The sequence below is a fragment of the Pituophis catenifer genome, unplaced genomic scaffold, assembly GCF_029215685.1.
Source record: "Pituophis catenifer annectens isolate HBS135680 unplaced genomic scaffold, rPitCat1.0.hap2 SCAF_1, whole genome shotgun sequence".
NCBI classification, from domain to species: domain Eukaryota; kingdom Metazoa; phylum Chordata; class Lepidosauria; order Squamata; family Colubridae; genus Pituophis; species Pituophis catenifer.
The window spans coordinates 229,293,823-229,316,133 of NW_027256881.1; the positions used below are offsets into that span (position 1 = coordinate 229,293,823).

General features: G+C 39.9%; 1 protein-coding gene across 1 annotated transcript in view; it reads right to left on the reverse strand.

Annotated features, from left to right (window-relative positions):
* Window positions 1–7,323: 7,323 nt before the first annotated feature.
* MARCHF4 (membrane associated ring-CH-type finger 4) overlaps window positions 7,324–22,311 on the reverse strand; it is a 141,822-nt gene continuing 126,834 nt past the window's right edge. Inside the window, exon 4 of the mRNA XM_070957115.1 lies at window positions 7,324–7,685. Within this exon, the coding sequence (XP_070813216.1) occupies window positions 7,324–7,685 (362 nt within the window). The remainder of the gene's footprint in view (window positions 7,686–22,311) is intronic.

Consider the following 22,311-nt stretch of genomic DNA (forward strand, 5'->3'; position numbering starts at 1 on the left):
CCCACCAAGCCACACCACACCCACCAAGCCACGCCCACAGAACCGGTAGTAAAAAAATTTGGATTTCACCACTGCTATGAACAATAGACTTTCAAAAATAAAATACATTTTAATTTTTTTTTCTTTTAATGGTCAAAGCCTATCAGTGATCTCATAGAAGGTATGTGAGGGTAGATGGGTTATGGGTTAATCAGATGCACATACTGTATACATCTAAATATGAATATTTCAAATTTGATAATAGCAAGAATCTTTTATTGATAGAGCATACTTGAGAATACTCTGGCATACCAGAGTAAAGGTCTTTTAAAAGGACAAGATTTTTGCCATTTGCAAAAATAAAATAAAATAAAATAAAAATAAATTACCAGTAGAAGATGATTTTAATATACACAATATGAGGAAACAATATTTGGATGGCAAATTGCCACCCACAATATTGAAGTTTGCCTTGCGTCTTGGAAAAACCACCTGGATTTGACCAGCCCTGTGCAATATAGACAACACTGAACCAAATGAACAACACTGAAAAAATCATGATAGATATGCAGATGCCCTCTATAAGCGGGGCATAATCCAGGGTGAAATCCAGCAGGTTCTGACAGATTCTGGAGAACTGGTAGTGGAAATTTTGAGTAGTTCAGAGAACCGGCGAATACCATCTCTGGCTGGCCCCAGAGTGGGGTGGGAATGGAGATTTGCAGTACCCTTCCCCTGCCATGCCCACCAAGCCACACCCAGCAAGCTACACCACACCCAGCAAGCTACGCCCACAGAACCGGTAGTAAAGAAATTTGGATTTCACCACTGGCGTAATACCATCACTGAATTCTGACAGTGGGGCTGAACAACAAACTATCCAACATATAATGACAAAGTGCCAAAATAGAGTCTATAATGGAGACATTCTGATTTCCTGGCTGTGACAAATGAAGCAAAAAAATAATATCTGTAAGCTAAACGTATGTTTATAACATTTTAAATTTTATATTTTTAGCTTGTTTTTAATTGAAATGTGATGTGAATGTGCCATACAATAAATTAATGACTGACGATGATGATGATAATAATAATAATTTCCAATTGCAGAGCAGCAACATAAACTTGTCAGACAGTGTTGCATGAGTTCCCCAATTAAAAGGCAAGAGACTATCTTACCCATAGTTAATTTCCTTGCCCTGTGGGAGAGGTTGCTCATAGTCCAGCCCTGGCATGAAGGAAAAGGAGTGTGAACTTTTAACTGGTACTCCCCACATTTTAGAAAATGTTGCCCCAGAGATGAGCCTTTTGATCAAACTGAACAGGGTTTTTGATCTGTGTATTATGTACAAAGCATATTTCTCTCTTGTTTGCCACTTAAGATAATATTTAAGATATTATTTCTGAAGCAGAAAATTACTTCCTTTATGGTCTATTGAACGGAGTTTTTAAAGTCATTCAATATTCTAATATCGAATTTGAACTCAGTAAAAGGGAGAGTGCATAGGGATGAAAACAGTTTATTTTAAAAAGTGACGTTCTTGCCATTTTCATGGGGAAAAACAATTCATTACGCTTAATGACATTATAGATATTAGTGACCATCAGATTAACTAGAATCAGTGTCCTACAGTATCCATTTCCCTAAGGAGCTAGCAGAAGTCCTCAGGATCTGTTTGTAACAACTGTCAAGAGAGGATAAATCCTTTTGATTCCACTTTAGATGGACCACTGCATTTAACAGCACATTTTTTGCAAAAAAACCGCTACCAATTTAATTGCTTTCTCTGTGGTAAGCAGTTGAAATCATACAGAGAGTCTTCCTGAATTATCAATAATAGCTTTCTGCCATTCCATTCCCTCAACTGTCAAAATGCATCCCAAGAACAAATAAAAATGAAAAGTAGTTTGTGGTTTGTTTGGTAAACATTTCGTAAAGTATTTTTTGACGAGATTTCCAAGAAACTACAGCTAGAGGGCTAAATTAAGAAATACAACTTTGGGCAGCTGTTTCACACCCTTTAATAATAGAGATCAGCTCAAGATACTTCATTATGGCAATTTGTCTTTTGGGGGAGTGGGGTTGTTGTAGAGTGTCTTCATGAATTGGTGACATAGTCTTCCCAGATATAGACAAACAGCTTCAAGTCTGTTTAATAGCAACTGACAATTATGGGTCCCCCCTCCCCATTGTATTCTTACAATTTCAATAATTGCTGGATATGCATTGATATTCATATACAGTGGTGTCTCAGTATTCAACTGCTTCAAAATTCCTTAAATTTGGCTCTTGACGCATTTTGACGTAAAAATGTTGTCCCAGTACTCAGCCTTTGTTTAGTACTTGACATGCTGCTATAGAAAGAGGGGGATGGCTTTGGGGAATGGACAGGAAGTCAGCCATGCTGGGAAGGTTGCTGCTAAAGGAGGGGGACAGCCACAGAGGGCGGACAGGACATCAGTGGGAAGGTTGCTGACATAGGAAAAGGGACCGACAGAAAGTTCTTCCTGGCCGAAACAAAGGTAAGCCACGTGGTTTGCTTAGGACTCATCCTGTTTAGAACCTATCTCACCTCCCAGAATGAATTAACACTCTGAGTACCAAGGTATGGCATTCTTAATGCTTTCTTTTGGTCTTTGGTGCACCATGCTGACTTTGATCAGGATGTTTATTACAAACGGACTTAAAATCCATCTTCAGCAATGTTTGATCCAGCTCCATAGAAGAAGGCTGTTATAATGAAACAGTTGCTTCTTAATAGGAAAGTCTTCCTTCTTACCTTGGCCCAGGCTGACATTTGGGATAAATGTGCCAGCTGTTATCTGGATGACTAGGTGTTCAACAGCAATCATGAAAGAACCACCATAGCAACACAGTCTTGTGATGTTTCAACTGCTGTTAAAATGCCTACAGGTAGTCCTCAACTTAAAACAGTTCATTTAGTAACCGTTCGAAGGTTCAACAACATTGAAAAAAGGAACTTATGACTGCTTTGCACACTTATGACTGTTGCAGTATTCCCATAGTCATGTGATCAAAATTCAGCTACTTGGCAACTGACTCATATTTATGACGGTTAGAGTGTCCCAGGGTCATGTGATCATCTTTTATGACCTTCTTACAGGCAAAGTCAATGGGAAAACCAGATTCACTTAACAACCATACTGCTAATTTAACAACTACGGCATAATAGGTTGAAAAATAAGGCAAACTTCACATAACAACTGTCTCGCTTAGTAACAGAAATTTTGGGCTGAATTGTGATCATAAGTCGAGGACTACCTGTATTTGCAGGGATGGCCAAACACTAACAAAAGAGCAACAAACATCCTATTTTACAAAGAGATTTATCTTAAACCAGAGTGAGAAAAAAACAATCCCTTCACACGTTTTACACAATTTGCACCTAGAATATTTCACTGTTTTCCATAGTTCCACTATTTTTTCAATACAATACAGTTCTTTTTTAATAATTTTGAGACTCGTTAGATAAGACCAGTAAGTGCTTTACCCCCAAAATACTTGGAGTACAATTATTTGTGCCTTTCTTCAAAAGCCCATTGAGTTCAACGAAACTGGCTTTTTTTCACCCAACAGCAGGGCCTAAATCTTTTTTTGGAGGGAAAATCATGCAAAACATTTCACCCAAATTTATGTATGTAATTTCTCCACAGTGAGAAAAAGTAGTTTACAAGTGATAGAATTCACTTTCTGACTACCTTTTCTCCTATCCAATGGAGAGCTTATACCAACTTAAAACTCTGAGTAATCATCTGATCCATTTGGATAGAACTTCTTTTAACTTCATCTGATGAGCTGCACAGTGGTTAAACCACAAAGGAAATCATGGAAAGGTTCCATCGCACGACTATAAACAAGCAGACTATACAGGCTCATTTTAGGTGTACCGCATGAAACATGATGACCTTATTGGTTTGGGACAACACCGTTAACAAAATTAACAAAAAAGACATAGCATTTCATTTGAGGCATATTTCACTGTGCAAAATATAGGGTTGCATAGTTCGTCATTCAGCATGAGTGTATCAATTGCCTTAAAGAATCACCCAGCTTTTTGATCTGATGCTGGGTGATTGCTCTTCCTATACTGTGGTCTAATTGCACAGCAATGGCTGAAGGATGCCGCAGGACAGCACAGATTATTAGTGTGAAAGCTGTATTTTCAGCTGTGCAACAGCCCTTTTCATATGTGAATACCCCCAAAGTAAAACAGTGGAGTTTTTTAAAGCTCTGGCTTGAAATTATGGGGTTCCCCTCTTGCTCTCATTATGGTGTCTTAATATACACTGTATATTAATACAGTACTATCACTGCCCATTCCTGCTGAACTAAGATAGCAGTTCAGACAGGCGATCATTTAGCTAATATTAAAATGGCTTATTGTCTCCCATGGAGTATCATTGTAGCATAGTGGATGAGGAATAGAAGGGATCAAGGAAAAATAGGACGTCTTCCCTCGACCAAAAAGCTCACTAAGTTAGTTGGGACCAATGACTAGCCTTCAGACCCATCTCTTGTATTTATTGTTTCCAGGATAAAATAAGGAGACACCTCTATCCCAATGTGTGCCATTGTGCTGCCAATACAGTTTCTATGCTAATGGCAGAAGAAAGATGAAATATAAATGCAATAACAAATAAGTTAATCGCTTTATGGACAATCTCACATTTAACAAATTAATCTATTACAATACCTGTACATTTGCAGTCATTTTCAGAAGTACAGGTAGTCCTCGACTTACAACAGTTTGTTTAGTGACCATTTTTTCACACTTATGACCGTTGCAGCAGCCCCACGGCCACGTGATTTACATTCGGATGCCTGACAACTGACTCACATTTATGACGTTTGCAGTGTCCCGGGGTCATTTGAGACCTTCTGACAAGCGAAGTCAATGGGGAAACCCGATTCACTTAACAACCGTGTTACTATTTTAACAACTGCAGTGATTCATTTAACAAATGTGGCAAGTAAAGTCATCGAACAGGGCAATACTCAGCAAATTTCTCACTTAGCAAGATAAATTTGGGGCTCAATTGTGGTCGTACGTTGAGGACTACCTGTGGTTTCTTTGCAGCAAAGGATGAGAACTGGCAACCTTAGGAGTAGTTGAGTGGAAATGCCTTCAGAGACTAAAGTAAAAAAAAAAAAAAAAAACTCCCTTGCACCACTGAATTGCTCCAAGAGTCCTGGCGTAATTTCCTGATTTGAGCAGCAGGTAAACTAGATGGATTTTTAGATGACTTTCAGTTGTATGATTCTCTAAGCAGCCTTGCCATTGCTGTCTTGCTTAAATGATATTGCACTGGTACCTGTGAAAGAGGTCATCTTAGAATGGATAATCTTTAATATTCCTTGCTCTCTATTTCACATGGACTATCCTTACGGCCAACAAAAGAATGTGTCTAGGCCACATCCTATTAAAATCTATCCAGTTCAATTGATTCTCCTCAGGAGGGTTAACCAGCCTTTTTTTTCCCTGTCAGTATTACAATCTAAACTGACTCTAAGGCAATATTAAAGGGATTCCTCAGGCCAAACTCTACAGTTACGTTCTTTATTTTGGGGGGGGGGGGGGATTGAGAAACATAAATATTGAGTTTTCCAAGTGATGGCCCAAGCTACTATATGTCCAGGTGTTCACATGTTTACTTCGACGTAACTGCCAACCTAATGAATCAACTTGGGTGTATTACGTATATATATACATATACATGTATATGTGTACATGTACACAGGCACATATACACACATATATACATACAGACATACATAGATGGTATATATTTATCATAATTCAAGGCAGCTTGTAGTGGCACTTGTGAAAGTATATATAGAAAAATGAGTATTGTGGTCAATTTACTCAGGAGATAACTATCAATATACATCATTGATATCAGTTTAAATAGGATGGCTTCCTTAGAACAGTCTGGCAATTGTATCTTAGTGAGAGTTGTGAGAAGGCGCTTAGGAAACTCTGACTTAATTCATAGAACTCTAGTCCTAGGCTATACGCCATGATTTTTAACTATGGCTGATGGAACAGGACATTATGGCCTAATCTGCACACAGAGTAAGCCAGTGTTTCTCAACATTGGCTCTTTGAAGGCTGGCAGATAGCTGGGGAATTCTGGGAGTTGAAGTCCATACAACTTCAAGTTGCTAAGGTTGAGAAACACTGCATTAGGCCATTGTGTGTGTTCACACATAACCTTACGTTGAAGACAAACAAGCTGAACGCAATGAGTATATCCAGCTTAAATTAACTTGTCAGTGCAATCCTGAGCATGCTTACTTAGAAACCCCCATAGGCCAGAAAACAGGGTTGTAGTGTGGGTGCTTAAACCCACAGGGTAGATTAATCAGAACTCCAGTTTCTCTTAAGTACAACATTTTTGATGAACGATTAAATGGAGAAGATTGCAAAACAACTTAAATGGCTGCAGACTGAAATCCAAGTGGATTCCATCCCTCTTTTTAAACAAAAAAACAAAAAACAAGACAATCATAGGGAATTGCACCAAATTACTCATACAGCGAAAAATGAATTGGCTTTGCAGAAAATGATTGAAAGGTTAAGTAGAAAATTTGATATGGGAGAAGCCCATTTCGACAAATTTCTAAATCAAATGTCCATGATGAATCATTCATCTGTATCTTGTGCTTTGTCAGTTGTTCATATGTTTGTGGTTCAAGTGGAGAATTCCCTCCCCTTCTCCTCGCACTCCCTCAAAGAGGGCTGCTAGCTGATTCTATCTGAAGAGGAAAATAGAACCAGCAGGGGCATGTGCTATGTGATAAAAGCCTGGGCAACATTATTTCCTTTTATAAAACAAGAGCAATCAATGAATTGCAATTTCAGTGTGAACATCCTGGGGCACACAAGTTGGCATATGCCACAAATAATTTCGGGATTTGAATACTTAAACCTCTGGTTAATACATTAAAAAAAAATACCCAGACATACCTTCTTTCCCTCTTCTTATATGCATGTGTTTGGGTGTGCAATTCTTTAAAATCTTACTTATTCCATTGTATACATGACAAATTAAACCTTTCCGCTCCCCCGTGCCCCTTTTTTGAGGACTTGGTCCTAGTTCACTGTTTGCAGTATATATTGCACTTCATTTCACAGCCAAACTTTTAACCTCTTTTTGTGCTGAGCGGCTGGTCTACCTTGCCCCCTCTTGGCTGGGGAAAGGCCTCTTGTGCTCCTTGTGCCACTTCAGAAAATGGCGCGGAGAGGGCAGAGAGCCCACATGCCACTTGCTTTTGAGTTCCTTTCCCACTCGGTTGCATTAAGGCCTCCTAAATACTTTAGCTTAGACTGTTGTGACTCTCATGACAAGCTCTCTGTTTGTGCTAGAATGGCTTCGCTGTTCGTTAGGCCTCAGATGGCTGAGTATATGCAAGATGGTATAAGCACAGTGATGATCAGACAAAGTACCCGTGGCATGGCCAGCTCCTCGGGCAACACTGTCTTCCGCAGCGGAGTTGCTAGCTGCGCCATTAGTGGAGGATGAATGGTTGATCTGAGAGGAGTTTCGTTGATTGCTCCTAGACCCTGATTTTTGATCCTCCAAATCCTTTGTTTTGTCATAGTTCAAAACTTTCCACTGTTGATTGACTGCTTGCCACCTTTTAAAAATCCGGTAAACCGAGGGTCCTTCGTGTATTATGAGACCTGCAGGACAAAGAGTATATGGGTTAGTAAAGAAAGACAAAGGAAGAACGGTCAAAATTTAGTGTATTTCTCCCTGGCTGCTTTTTCCCCCAGCATGCACAGCCTGGGGCAGCCTTCCCCAACCTGAGCGCCCTCCAGATGTATAGATTTTAATTCCATAAATTCTTAGCAATGGCTTTTCTGGATGGAATAGAAGTCCAAAGTTTGGGAAGGTGTTGAGATAGGGGAAGCTGTGCTTAGAAGCTTCTCAGAGCATAAATCTCCCAATGTCATTATTTGGTAAGGTAAGGTTTGTTGCATAAGTGGTTCCCAAAAGAAGATTCCTAATGCTCATAATCAAAAGACATTCAGCAGGAAAAGATGCATGGTTCTCTGGAAGAAAAACAAGAAGGAATGGATGTGGGAAAACACAGTAGGGTTACATATAATAGACAATATCATCTTTCTTCTATATAATTTCATGAATGAAGTAGAGTGACTTCCAGTGCTTCCTTGCCTGGAAGCAACCAAAGTCTTAATTCTTTGTATTAAAATAATGAAAGCGTATTGCAGAACCTTGAAAGCATATTAATTGCCTAATTGCCCTACTAGATCAGATAAAGTTCCCTCTAGATAATCATTTTTTTTTCTTCATACAACAAAATATCTCCTGGCATTTTAAGTAAGGCATTTGTTTTCCAACATTCAGTATTCAGAAGAACAATGTTTCTACATAAAGGAAGCCCTTTATATTAAATTCAGCCATTATTTTTTGTAGCTATAATGGTGATTCCAAAAGAACGTGGGCCAAGAGAAGGACACATTTGCTCCAATTTTTAAGATTATTGATTTACCTTTAACCCTTCACCAAGTTATGGATTTACGACTCTTGTTGGCTTTCTTCAGAGAAATATATGGGTTACAAGCCTTAAAGACTTAAATAGATTCTCATTCCATAATCCCTAAGTGAGTATACACAATATATTACTATTTTACACAATATACAATATATTACTATTTATTACTATTTTACTATATTACTATTTTACTACCCAGCTATTTTTTAAAAAGTTGGTCATGAAACAGTACTTTGCTGCATAGTTATATACAGGAGAAGTGATAAAAACTGCATCATAATCCAAGCTCCATGACATACAAATAAAAAACTGGTGTTTGTGATGCCATGCCATACATTTTATTGTATTTTAGCTATCTCGGTTTATAGGGAATGTGCTTTGGTAAAATATAAGTAAAGGCTTAACTAGCCTGAACTAGAACTGGGAGTGACGGTTAAGAAAGAAGAGAGAAAAAACTATAGTTCGACAGAGTAAACATACTCAACAGATCCTCTGAATAAATGACAGACTGAATATAATACCTTCTTGTACATATCTAAGGTACTATGTTAATTAGAAAGAATGGGAGAGGTCAGGAAGTGATCTCAATATAAAAATTATTTTACACTGCAGAGGTGATAATGACATTTTACACTATATTTATAAATCTCCAGCATAAACTGAGAAGAGATTATGCCACTTATGACCAAATAAACTTGATTTTGCTTATGGTCAATTTAAAGAGTTTAGATATTCATCACTGGATTAATGCCCCCCTCCAAAAGTATTTTTCCCCCTCAGAATATAATTTCTCAGGTCAGATTGTGATTGTATGTTGTTTTGTTTTATAAAATTCTCATGTTGTTACATCTACACTCTTAACTTCCATCTCTTTCCTTTGGAATATAGGATGATTATATAATTAACAGACAGAATTACGCTTTCTGTGTATGTAGAAACAATAGTAGATTTCTTCCCAAATTCAAAGTCTGTAAATAACCTAAGGACTGCAGAGGATGGTAGAAGAAAGGAATACCTGGAGGAATGCTGTCCATGGGGTCGCAATGGGTCGAACATGGCTTCACAACTAACAACAACAACAACAAAATAACCTAAAACAGTATATAGTCAAATATGTCTAAAACCTAATTTTGTGAACCTACTCAAACAGCAGCCCTCATGATGTGCCAGAGTACCTCAAGGTGTGGAAAGTTGCAGTCCAATCTTTCTGGTGCTGAATATTTACACATCAAAAAGCAGGAAACTCTACGGTCTATAAACAAAGTTTGCTGATAATGAAGAGACTAACTGAACTTCCTTGTGGCAAGCAGCACACAAAGGAATAGCAGCGACAGTCATCCTAAGAAGCAAGAATAACCTTAATTCCTCCCAGTGTTCAACTACCAAAGCTTTACAAGTAACGTCACCTTAACTCCTTTCACAACACACAACTTCAGAATGCTGTGGCTGCGTATGCTATGTGCTGCTCCTATACTTTCAATTTCATCTTTAGTTCCAGTACACAGCTGGCTATGCACACCATTATGTGCAAACAACTCAAAACACTTTCAGAGCTGCACGGTGGTAGGACTTGAACAAAACAGAGAATTTGTTAGCTGTTTTGGATTCCTAAAGGTTATAAAGCAGTGCCTGTTCTGAATGGTCACTCAGTTTATGTAAGCTCCATATCTATAGGGAAGCTGATTCTGCAAGAGACAGATGTACTATTTCAGTAATGTTTCCCTTAAGAGAAACATTTCAGAAATATTTCCATTAAGAGAAACAACATAGCAGTTGCTAAATACATCAGGCATTGTGTATTCCAGATAAGGAATATAAGCCATAATTCACAAAGATATCATCTGTCCATTTCCCATTCTGCTGAATAGATCCAACAGGTATGCATTTTAGCAAATCAGTTGTTCCCAGAATTCAAAAATTCATTTCAGAAGCCAAATACTGATTCTGAGGCAACATTCTATCTTCAAAATTAATGAGAGCATTCCTACAGATCAGTTAAGAGTTTGATAGGAAATTGTGAACTCAATTATTTAAATTCAAATACACGTTCTTAAGAATCTGCTTTAGCAGATTATGGGTTAGATATTGAAAGTTCAATTTATTTTATTCCTAAAGCTTATCACAAATGTTTTATGTTTCTTTCTTTCTTTGTTTCACCTTCTAAATAAGCATATATGAATTCCGTGCAATTTATAATACAGCGTTGATGAATGGGTTAGTATATGAACTAAGCGCCTGTTTTCCCAGATAAATCAAGTTTCAAAATATTTACTAAAAGTGCAAAACATAACTTTCTTCTCCTTTGCCAGGATCCAAATTACTTATTGATTTCCTAGCACTCAGCTCAGGAAGCTGTAAAATTAAAAAGCAACAAGCGATGAAGTCGGCAGAAAGATGGAAATAATAATGCCAATCTATTTGCACTGTAAAAGATGAAGATTTAGTAAGGATATCTATCAGTTTAACAGTCATTAGCAAGAAGTTCCAAGATTTCATCAAAATAAGCAGCTTTAGCAAAACAGGCCTCAGATTTTCAACAAGTAACTGTGGCTTTTAATACTGAAACTGTGTCCAGATCTTTTTTTTTTTTAACCTTTTGCTTCAGTTATAGATATCCACCTCCATCTCTATCACCTCTATTATTTCTATCTAACAGTCTGTGTGCCTAAAGATTTTGCAGGTGGTCTTTGATTTACAACCAATAATTCAGCAACTGTTTGAAATTATGGTGGTACCGAATGAAGGGACTCATGACCAGTTCACCAAATTATAGCTGTTGCAGCATCCCTGCTGTCATGTGAACAAAATTTGGGCACTTGGCAGCCTACTTGCACTTACCTACAATCACAGGGTTGCTTCCACTCTTACCTCCCCCTCATCTATGCCCTTTTGGCCCCCTGCAATCTGCAGCCCTTGCCACCCTAGCTGACTTTCACCATTTTCTTGCCCCCGTTTCTGACCAAGCACGTTTGGCATGGTCCTTCATGAGGCAGCTGCTGGGCACATGAGGCTTTCTTTTACAAGGTTGCATGAGGTGGTTTCCTCACAGGACCTGGGTCTCACATGGTTTCCTCATGGAGGGCCAGGGCAAGCGTGCCTCATCAGCAGTGGGAGCAAGAAGAAGACAACAGTCAATGGGGGCAGTAGGGGTCTTGGAGTGCAGGGTGGGGAGGGCAAATGTGGCTGGGAGTAGAGTGAGGCACTTCCCAGATACTGTGGCTTTGGGTTGTGCTGATAGAGCTTCTTGGGGTATGGCGGCTTTGCACTGTGATGCTGGACTGTGTTGGGGCAGCTGAGGCTTTGAGGGGCGGCTGCAACGTTGTGCTGTGCTATGGCTCAGGAGCTTCTTTCAGGCCCAGACCCATGGTACACAAGAAAGCCTCTGAGCTGCAGCAACCCCAGAGCAGTGTGTTTCTAAACTGCTTACTGCCCCACAAAACAAGGTGCAGGGTGGTCAAAAGGGCAGAGAAGGTGAGGAAATAGGCAACTGCAAGGAGTTGAAGAGGAGGCAGTCTGTGAGAGAAAAGTTCTCTCACGGTTTGCTGTGCCTATTGATTGGCTTTGATTGGCTTCTGGTTTGAATGTTTAAATGGGCCAATCAGCGCGTAGCTATTGACTCTAAGTTTCCCGGGCTTTGTAACTGACATTCACTTAGTATATAAGGAACTGCTCTCCAGCAGAAAACCGACCTAGCTGCTAGCTGCCTTCCCGGGTCAGAGACAAGAGCTGAAGTCTCTAAAGCCTCCTTCTGAGAAAGGAAGACCTGGGCTCCAATCGCATGGAGCGACTCCAAAAAGAGCTGAACAGACATTGCTGAAAGGGAGCAATAGATGACTACTGATATTCTTTTGTAGATTTTGTTTTGTTTGTTTTATTAAACTAGTTTGTTTTAAACTCCTCTAGCTTGTTTGTTTGACGCATTTGTAAGCAGATAAGGTTACGGTCTACAAAACTTCCATGACACAGTCCCTTACTTTGGAAGAATCAAGGCTGAAGGCTGGGAGGGATCAAGCCTGGATTGGGGCAGGTCCTCACCAAACAACTAATGGTATTCATTTAGTGGCAGCAACAGGGAATGCCCAGATTGCCATTGCTAAGGGATGTGGTCTCATGACGTCACATTTTATGACTGTATCGCATAGCAATGGAAATTCTGGCTCTCACTGTAGTGGTAAGTCAAAGACTATCTCTCTACCTCTACCTCTATCATCTCTTTACCTCTATCTCTGTCCTATCATCTAACTACCCTACCCATATAACTTCAAGTTAACTCTCATATGACCATAGGAAGTGGTAACAGTAGGGAAGTGATTCACCATTGTTGGATATTATTTAACTTCCTACATTAAACTATAGCTCCAGGGTGACAAGGTCGTCTCCCACTGAATCCCAAAACAGGTTTGACCCTGGGAAAGTCATCCCAGCTGCCCAGCTAAAGCCAACAGGCACCTATGTCTGGGAGTACCAGTAGCAATACAGCAGCAATACAGAAAAAGCTGGAAATGGGTGATTATTTCAGTGACAACTGCGAAGATATCATTTCATACTGCAGAGGGGAAGGCAATAGTGAAACACTCCTGTATTTTATATATAAAAAGCACATGGTTAGCAATATAAAGTGATTGATGATATAATGACAGATTATGAGTTGCTGAAGTTGGATGGCAGTCAATATGCTACTGAGGAAGAGCTGAAGATCTTTTGGAGTACTATTTATGAGGCAGATAGATTAAAGCCTTCTGGATGCCTAGTCATCAATACTGCCATGCAGAAAAAAAAAAAAACCAAAGAAAGAATTAGAGGTGGAATATGGAACAGAGAAGGCATGAGCACTGGAAAGCTCAACCTAGAAAAAAGATGAAAAGAATTGACTATACATTAACATCTTAGGCGTCAGTGAATTTGAATGGATTGGAATTGCATAGTTTCTGTCAGACGTTCACAGGGTTTATTAGTCAGATATGAAAAATAAAGAATTGGCATTACTTTCATAATAAGGAAAGATATGGTAAATACAGTACTTGGATACAATGCTGTCTAGTAAACTTTGTGGACAACTTTTTAAAATGAGAGTTATTCAAGTTAATGTTCCAGTCGCTAATGTTCCAGAAGAAGAGTTGGTTGATGAGTTTTATAAGACTTTCAAATTGAAATTGGTAGAACATGCAAGGAAGGTATCTACTTATGACTGAAAACTGGAATGACAAAGTAGGAATTACTTTAGGTCCGTTCAAGCCAGTTTTGTCTCCTAGGAACTGCCTGGACCAGTCCCTGCAGTTTTCTTGGCAAGATTTCAGAAGTGGTTTGCCCTTGTCTGCTTTCTAGATCTGAGAAAGAGTGATTGGCCCAAGGTTCCCCAGCTGGTTTTTGCCTAAGGCAGGACTAGAACTCACAGTCTCCTGGTTTCTGAACCTGACCACTACACCTTAACCACTACAAGTGGGCTAGTTAAAGTAGGAAATAGTAAAGAAGAAAATGTAGTTGGACTGTACTGTCTAAAAACAGAAACGAAGCAAGCGAATGACTTATCAGTTTCTGCCATCCAATGATCTCAGTCATAAGATAGCTTTCCATCAACCCCAAAAAATCTACATATATAGGCACTGATAAAGTATCCAAACATCAGACTAATTATATTATAGGTAAAAGGAGGTGGAAAAGCTCAACTACAACAGCAAAGATATCAACAACAAAGATGTCACAGTCAGAAGCCCACTGTGGTACAGATCATGAGCTGCTCATGTGAAAGTTTCAAGAGGTGGTGGTGGTGGTGGTGGTGGTGGTGGTGGTGGTGGTGGTGGAGGAGGAGGAGGAGGAGGAGGAGGAGGAGGAGGAGGAGGAGGAGGAGGAGAGGAAGAGGAAGAGGAAGAGGAAGAAGAAGAAGAAGAAGAAGAAGAAGAAGAAGAAGAAGAAGAAGAAGAAGAAGAAGAAGAAGAAGAAGAAGAAGAAGAAGAAGAAGAAGTTTCCAAGATAGAACTGGCTAAGGATAGATTGCATGGAGGAAATTCTACATGTTAAAAAGGAGTTGGTGGCACCTAATCAATAAATAATCAACCAATATGCCAGATTGAAACAAGATGAGCATGGTTTTAAAATTTGAGGACGAATAATCAATAATTCAACTCATGCTGATGACAGTATTCTGTTAGCTGAAAATGCAAATCGAGAAACTCGACAATGGAATTCATGTTTGTATCACAATTCAAATGTCAAATGCAAAGCGTCGGCCAACAGAACTCACCATGACAGAAATTCTGGAAAGGTGGGAATGTTGAGCTGGCATTTTATATACTGACAAGAAGGTCATCAATACGAATGTCAGTAGTGCCTAAAAGCTATGGAAGCCAACAGGCTGATAGCTTTTGCATTGGATGAAGGTTATTCAAATGCTGATACTTAGCTGGACTTCAGGAAAGCTGGACTTTTTTTTTTAATGAACCTTTTTATCAGTAAAACTGATTTGCTTGAAGTCAGATTGCCCTAACCTACCCTTAGCCAATTTAGGCCACCTTAGTTCTTGCAAACACTTCGTTTTACTCGTTCAATTGACAGATACCACAGGCAATGCATTCAATACACATTAGGAAGAGCCCTTTATCGTGCTGTTTACGTATCAGTTATGGAGTTCTCTGCCACGGAGTGTGTTGATCACCAATTGCTTAGGGGCTCCGATCTATACAGGATGACTCTATCAATGCTCGCTGATCATTATGACTAAGTGCAACCTCCAGGGGAAGGCTATTGCCTTCGCATCTTTCTCTAGCTCATGAATTTCACAGAGAGACCTTTCACAGTGAAAAATAGGATGCCGGATTAGATGATTCAGCCCAACTCTTTTTATTTTCTTGGAACCATTTCTATCTTTGTCAGATTGATTGTTTCTTAAAATGGAAGGCTTCTTCCTAATATTAACCTAGAAGAACATTTCTTAGAGAATTTACTCATTCTTGGCTGACAGTGAATTGAGAAAATAAATAAGTACGTCACTGTGGAAATGCAGGAAGTTATATTGGTAGTGATATTTTGACTATGCAATAATATGACCAAATTTGGGGAATTATATGATGAAATTTTTAACTTTGGTTGTATTTCACATAACTCTGAAGTCATAACTAGTATTCGAGGTACTTTTCATTTAAGCAGTGGATGTGTTCTTATTTTGGACAAAGACCAAATTTGGCTCCAAGACATTATAATTTGATTCCTATTATTCCTCTGTTACAAAATGTATGGTCAATTCCTTCCACCCCTCCCTGAATTCTTCTAAATTTGGGAGCCAATAGAAAAATAATCTAAAACTAATTCAGGAACTTATTTATTTTTAAAAAATAAAACACCATAGCATTCTATTCCTTTACTAATTTCTGTATTTTCTTTCAGTTCCACTAATCTGCAACATTGCAAATAAAAATAAAGTGGGGATTGTCTGTATCTTTGTATGAATACTCTACATTTTGGTGAGGTAATTTGTGAGCAGACATATGTACTGCTGTATAATGGTAAAATAATACTAAGATTACTTTTTTGTTTCAAGAACATTTTATCAATTCTCACAAATACACAGCACCCTAGGAATCTGCTGCCATTTCTGTGTATGATTATATTAGAATCTTCTCTACAGGTTATCAATGTACAAGGAGGCATTAATAGCATTTCAGAAGAGGCAATACTGAATCCATACCAACCATGGTCTTCCCCTTTGAAGTAAGCAGTGTTTTATTTTCAGTTAATGGGGTAAAAAATGTATAGCTAATCTGGTTTATGCCAATGTAATTCATTATACTTCTCTATAATTTTCTTTTCTTCCTAAATATACTGTATATAATAGAAGAGAAAAAACTAAAATCTCAGGATAGAAACAAACCTTCAGAACATTCAGTAGAAGAAAAGGTAATAAGGAGCCTGGATAGCTCTGCAGACTAAGCACTGTAATTTAACACCAGCTGTCTGCAATTAAAGTAAGTTCGAATCTTGCCAGGCTCAAGGTTGACTCAGCCTTCCATCCTTTCTAAGGTAGGTAAATTGAGGACCCAGTTTGTGGGGGCAATAAGCTGACTTTGTATAAAAATATACAAAAGTATGAAGGCTATTACTTAATGCACTGTAAGCCGCCCTGAGTCTCTGGAGAAGGGCGGCATATAAATCAAATTAAATAAATAAATAAATAAATAAGAAAAAAAAATGGATTGGGGAATAATAACCAGTTTGGTAGCTCTAACATTCATAGTTACATACTAAGATTCTATCATATATGCACATCACAATATAGTTTTTTTAAAAACAACAACAACAACCCCATAATAACTGAATTTGGTTGCAGTCAAGGGTAATCTTTGAATTTTGGATGTGGATTTTCTTCTACCTAATTTAAAATAGGTCACTTTATTTCAGCATATGCTTGAATTGAATGGCATGGTTGGAGTTTATTTTAATAAAAAGGAATTCAGACCTATCCTTTGAAGATGTTTCTCTGTGTTATTTTTTTAAAACAGTGTCCATGGGTACTTTATTATCTTATTTCTCAGACCATTTTAGACAGATAACACACTAAAAGTTAGAAGGGGTCTACACAGGGGTGAAATCCAGCAGGTTCTGACAGGTTCTGGAGAACCGGTAGCGGAAATTTTGAGTAGTTTGAAGAAGCGGCAAATACCACCTCTGGCTAGCCCCAGAGTGGGGTGGGAATGGAGATTTTGCAGTATCTTTCCCCCAGGAGTGGGGAGGGAATGGGGATTTTGCAGTATCTTTCCCCTGGAGTGGGATGGGAATGGAGATTTTGCAGTATCGTTCCCCTGCCATGCCCACCAAGCCACGCCCACAGAACCGGTAGTATAAAAATTTGGATTTCACCACAGGGTCTACACTAAAGTTTTATCACAGCCCTGGACTTTTTAAACAATGCAATAAAGCTGCCATTAATCTTGATCCAGAACCTGAATTGTAAATGTCGAAAAGGCAGCAATTCCATTAATTACCCTTCACATCAAGCCACAAATGATCAAATGCCACGTATCAGTTTTAATTGGCTATCGATCTTCTCTTCTATTCCCTGTGGCCAGACAGTGATGTCTTTGGGATTTATTGCATGACTCTGGTTTCACTCAGCAGTCAACAGCCCTGCTCGGATCATGCTTTGCCTGTGATTCCCATCTTGAGACAGATTATTCTTTATTCCAAGATGAATCATTTGTCTGAATAGTTCCATGAATGGCAGTGGGACTCTATCCCAGGCTAGTCGAGAGAAGGTAACAACTGAATCTGGATTCTTTTTTACATGTACAATAACATTATTGCTCTGGATTGGTCCTTCTATTAGATAGAACTCAGGCAATGCAGCTTTACAATTCTTCCTCCTGAGCCTGGTTGACCAAGAACTTCTCTTTGAGAAAAGGGCAAAGGTAAAGGTAAAAGTTCCCCTTGCCCATATATGCTAGTTGTTCCCGACTGTAGGGGGTAGTGCTCATCTCTGTTTCAAAGCCGAAGAGCCAGCGCTGTCCGAAAAGGTCTCCGTAGTCATGTGGCCAGCATGACTAAATGCAAAAGGTGCATGGAACGCTGTTACCTACCCACCAAAGGTGGTCCCTATTTTTCTACTTGCATTTTTTACGTGCTTTTAAACTGCTAGGTTGGCAGAAGCTGGGACAAGTAACGGGAGCTCACCCCATTACGCGGCACTAGGGATTCAAACCTCTGAACTGCCGTCCTTTCAATCGACAAGCTACAAGCTGCGCATAATTTGAAAAATTTTCAGAAGTGCTTTGGGTCTTGGAGTCAGCGAAGTACCTCTAGGGAAGCCTGTCTTTTCTCAAGCTTCCATGCAAAGATGTGGCTGCTTTAAGAGTTGCATTAATTTTAAGACAATTTCTTAAAGCAGAAGTCTGAAAAAAGGTTGCTTTAATAAGGTGCAGAGAGATCCTGTGCCCTGTTTATACAAATCCAAAGCTTTTTTTTTTTCCCCTCCCAAAACATGCACATCCCTAGGGTAGAGGTGTTCTGCATTCCCTGAAGCAGGGCTGGATCTAGTCTTAGGCCAAGTAGGCACCAGTATAAAAGTTCCAAATTTCAAGAAGTGACAAAATTGAAAAGTCTTCCCAAAATCCAGTAAGGGTACACTCTGTGAGTCAGCACACCCACGTGAAGGTTAAATGTAATTTTGCAGAATTGTTGCCATATGAAAGCAACGGATGCTGGTGTAATTAAAATTACTTACTGTGCAAGTAGGGAGAAAATGTCTTAAGAAAAGAAAAAAGAAATGCCTGGGGCTGAAAATCATAAGTGTGAAGCTCAAAACCTCAAAGGAAAAAAAAAAATAAACAAGCAAGGGTTTGTTTTTTTTTTGAACTTCCTAACAAAATCAGAAGATGAGTCAAACAATAAGGGGCGCTAGGGTGCCAACATAGACAGTGCTATCCTGAAGTTCAAATAGTCCTCGTTTTACAACCATTCATTTAGTGACCGCTCAAAGTTACAATGGCACTGAAAAAAGCGACTTGCGACTGCTTTTCTTGTGACTGTTGCAGCATCTCCATGGTCACTCGATCAAAATTGGGGGGCTTGACAACTGAATGGAGGAATAACATAGTTGGAAGGGACCTTGTAGGTCATCTAGTCCAATCCCCTGTCCAAGCAGGAGACACTACACCATTTCTGACAGGTGGCATTCCAGGCTCTTCCTGAAAACTTCCAGTGATGAAGGCAAGCTGTTCCATTAGTTGATTGTTCTCACTGTCAGAAAATTTCTCCTTATTTCTAGGTTGAATCTCTCCTTGTTCAGTTTCCATCCATTATTCCTTTTCTGGCCTTCAGGTGCCTTGGAAAATAGCTTGACCCCCTCCTCTCTGTGGCAGCCCCTCAAATATTGGAAGACGGCTATCACGTCTCCCCTGGTCCTTCTCTTCACTAGACTAGCCATGCCCAGTTCCTGTAACCATTCTTCATATGTTTTAGCCTCCAGGCCCTTAATCATTTTTGTTGCTCTTCTCTGCACTCTTTCTAGAGCCGTGATGGCGAACCTATGGCATGCGTGCCACTGGTGGCACACGGAGCCATATCGGTGGGCACACGAGCTCAGCTCCGGCACAGTGATTTTCAGGCCTTCTGGGCCCACCAGTCGGCAAACAGGCCATTTCCAGCCTCTGGAGGGCCTCTAGGGGGGGAGGCCGTTTTTGGCCTCCCCAGGCTCCTAGAAAGGCTCTGGAGCCTGGGGAGAGTGAAAAACGGGTCTACCAGGCCCACTGTGCCATCACGTACCAAAAGCGGGGGGAGTATGGGGGGGGGTCGTGCGCACAAGCGTGGGGGGGCGCATAGAATTATGGGTGTCGGCATGCGCACGTGTGACCCCCCCCGTGCTCCCCCCACTTTTGGCACGCAATGGCAAAAAGGTTAGCCATCTAGAGTCTCAACATCTTTTTTTATAGTGTGGTGACCAAAACTGGATGCAGTATTCTAGGTGTGGTCTTACTAAGGCTTTATATTGGCATGTATTTATGACAGTTGCACTGTCCCAGGGTCATGTGATCGCCATTTATGACCTCTGCAGTCATCTTCTGACATGCAAAGTCAACGGGGGAAGCCAGATTCACTTAACAACTGGATGATTCACTTAAACTGCAGTGATTCGCTTAACAACTGTGGCAAAAAAAAGGATTGTAAAATGGGGCAAAACTCAGTTAACAACTGTCTTGCTTAGCAACAGGAATTTTGGGCTTAATTGTGGTCATAAGTCAAAGACTACCTGTAACCTAATCGTAGAACACCCTTGCTCCTTCTCAGTGGTGAAGAAGGACCTCAGCAGAGGGAGACAAAGAAGTCACAGCACAGTGGAATCTCTGGGTTTGTCCTTTTTTTTTGTATGTGTAACATGGTCCACATATGTTTAAAACACTTCGACTGTGCGGTTTTGGCCACCATCTTAACTTTTTCATCCTCGCCCTCCTGAGTTGCTCCTACTGCTGAGGTGTGTTTCAGTGGCCAGATTATTGGCCCTCCTACAGGGAATAGGAAAACGCTCAGCTCCATCCAGTTGCCCTGACTCTACTCCGAATTAAGGATTACAGGGTCATAAAAGGAAGACTTTTACAGGGAATAGAAATTGTATTCTTTGCATGGTGTCTTTGGTCGGCTCTGCTAACCCCCAGGTTGGTTTTCCCTTAGATAATTATGGCACTTACAAAAACTGCCAACTTGCAGGGAGAGAGAAAGCTGATTTATGTTGTTTTCCAAACTGTCAGATTCGGTAAAGATGTTTTTATAAATAGGTAATCTTCTGACTCAAAGAATGTATATTTCGTAGGTGTATACATATAACATATGAACAGATACAGAAATGCAAATGATGGGAGCTAGTGAAAGGGTCACTAGTGACTGAAATGATATTTACTCAGAGAGTTGTTGCTAATCAGAGTATTCTAGGTGGGAGGGACAAACAATCTGATCTGGTATGAGATGGGTTATGTCTCTATAGCTTCCCCAAATATGGTGGTAGTGGATGGGTTGAAAAACACAATTTTACAATTGGAGAGAATGTTATAAGCACTCAAAGAAATTACTGCCATAGGAGGCTTACTGCCCATTTACAAAATGTAGATGTGGTGAATCAGTCAAACAACACTGATCCACAGGACACTAAATTGGTATAGTGGGTCCCTGTCATTCTTGCGAGCAGGGGGGAAATCCAGCAGGTTCTGGAGAACCGGAAGCGGAAATTTTGAGTAGTTTGGAGAACCGGCAAATACCACCTCTGGCTGGCCCCAGAGTGGGGTGGGAATGGAGATTTTGCAGTATCCTTCCCCTGCCATGCCCACCAAGCCACGCCCACAGAACCAGTAGCAAAAAAATTTGAATTTCACCACTGCTTGCGAGTACCCCAATGGGTGCTTCACCAGTTCAAGCATGTCTTTTTTTTTTTCTCCCTGGGAAGAGGGGTACATTTGCAAAGCCACGGGCTGCTATCACTCCTCATTCTTATTTTCCTCTTATTTATTTATTTTATTAAATATATATGCTGCCCATCGCACTATCCAAAGCAACTCTGGGCATCTTACAATGCATTTCTTATTTTCCACGAATGCTTATAAGGCTGAGATTCAATCTCCGAAGGCAATCATGGAAATAAAAATAATTTCTGAAGTGGCTGTTTTTCTTGCCAGCAACCCACCTTGCTTTTTAATTAAAACAATCTGCAAACAATTAAACAATAACAACCACCAAGACTTGAGACATGAGGATAGCATTCTCCAAAAATTGATACCCATGGGGATCTCATCATTAGAAATCTCTAGTCTCCTCCGATTCCATGAGGAAAGGAATAACATAGAAAAACAAAGAATAGCATAGAATAACAGAATTGGAAGGGATCTGGGAGGTCTTCTAGTCCAACCCCCTGCTTGAGCAGAAGACCCTATACCATTCCAGACAAATAGTTGTCTAATATCTTCTTAAAATCCTCTGGTGATGGAGCACCCACAACTTCTGAAGGCAAGCCATTCCACTGGTTAACTGTTCTAACTATCAGGAAAATTCTCCTTACTTCTAAATGGCTTCTCTCCTTGTTTAGTTTCCATCCATTGTTTCTTGTCTTGCCTTCTTGTGCTTTGGAAAATAGGTTGACTCCCCTAGGTGGTTCAGTGGCTAAGACGCTGAGCTTGTCGATCAGAAAGGGCGGCGGTACGAATCCCTAGTTTAGTATGGTCTCCTGCGTGAGCAGGGGGTTGGACTAGATGACCTTCAGGGTCCCTTCCAACTCTGTTACTGTTACTTCTTTGTAGCAGCACTCAAATATTGAAACACTG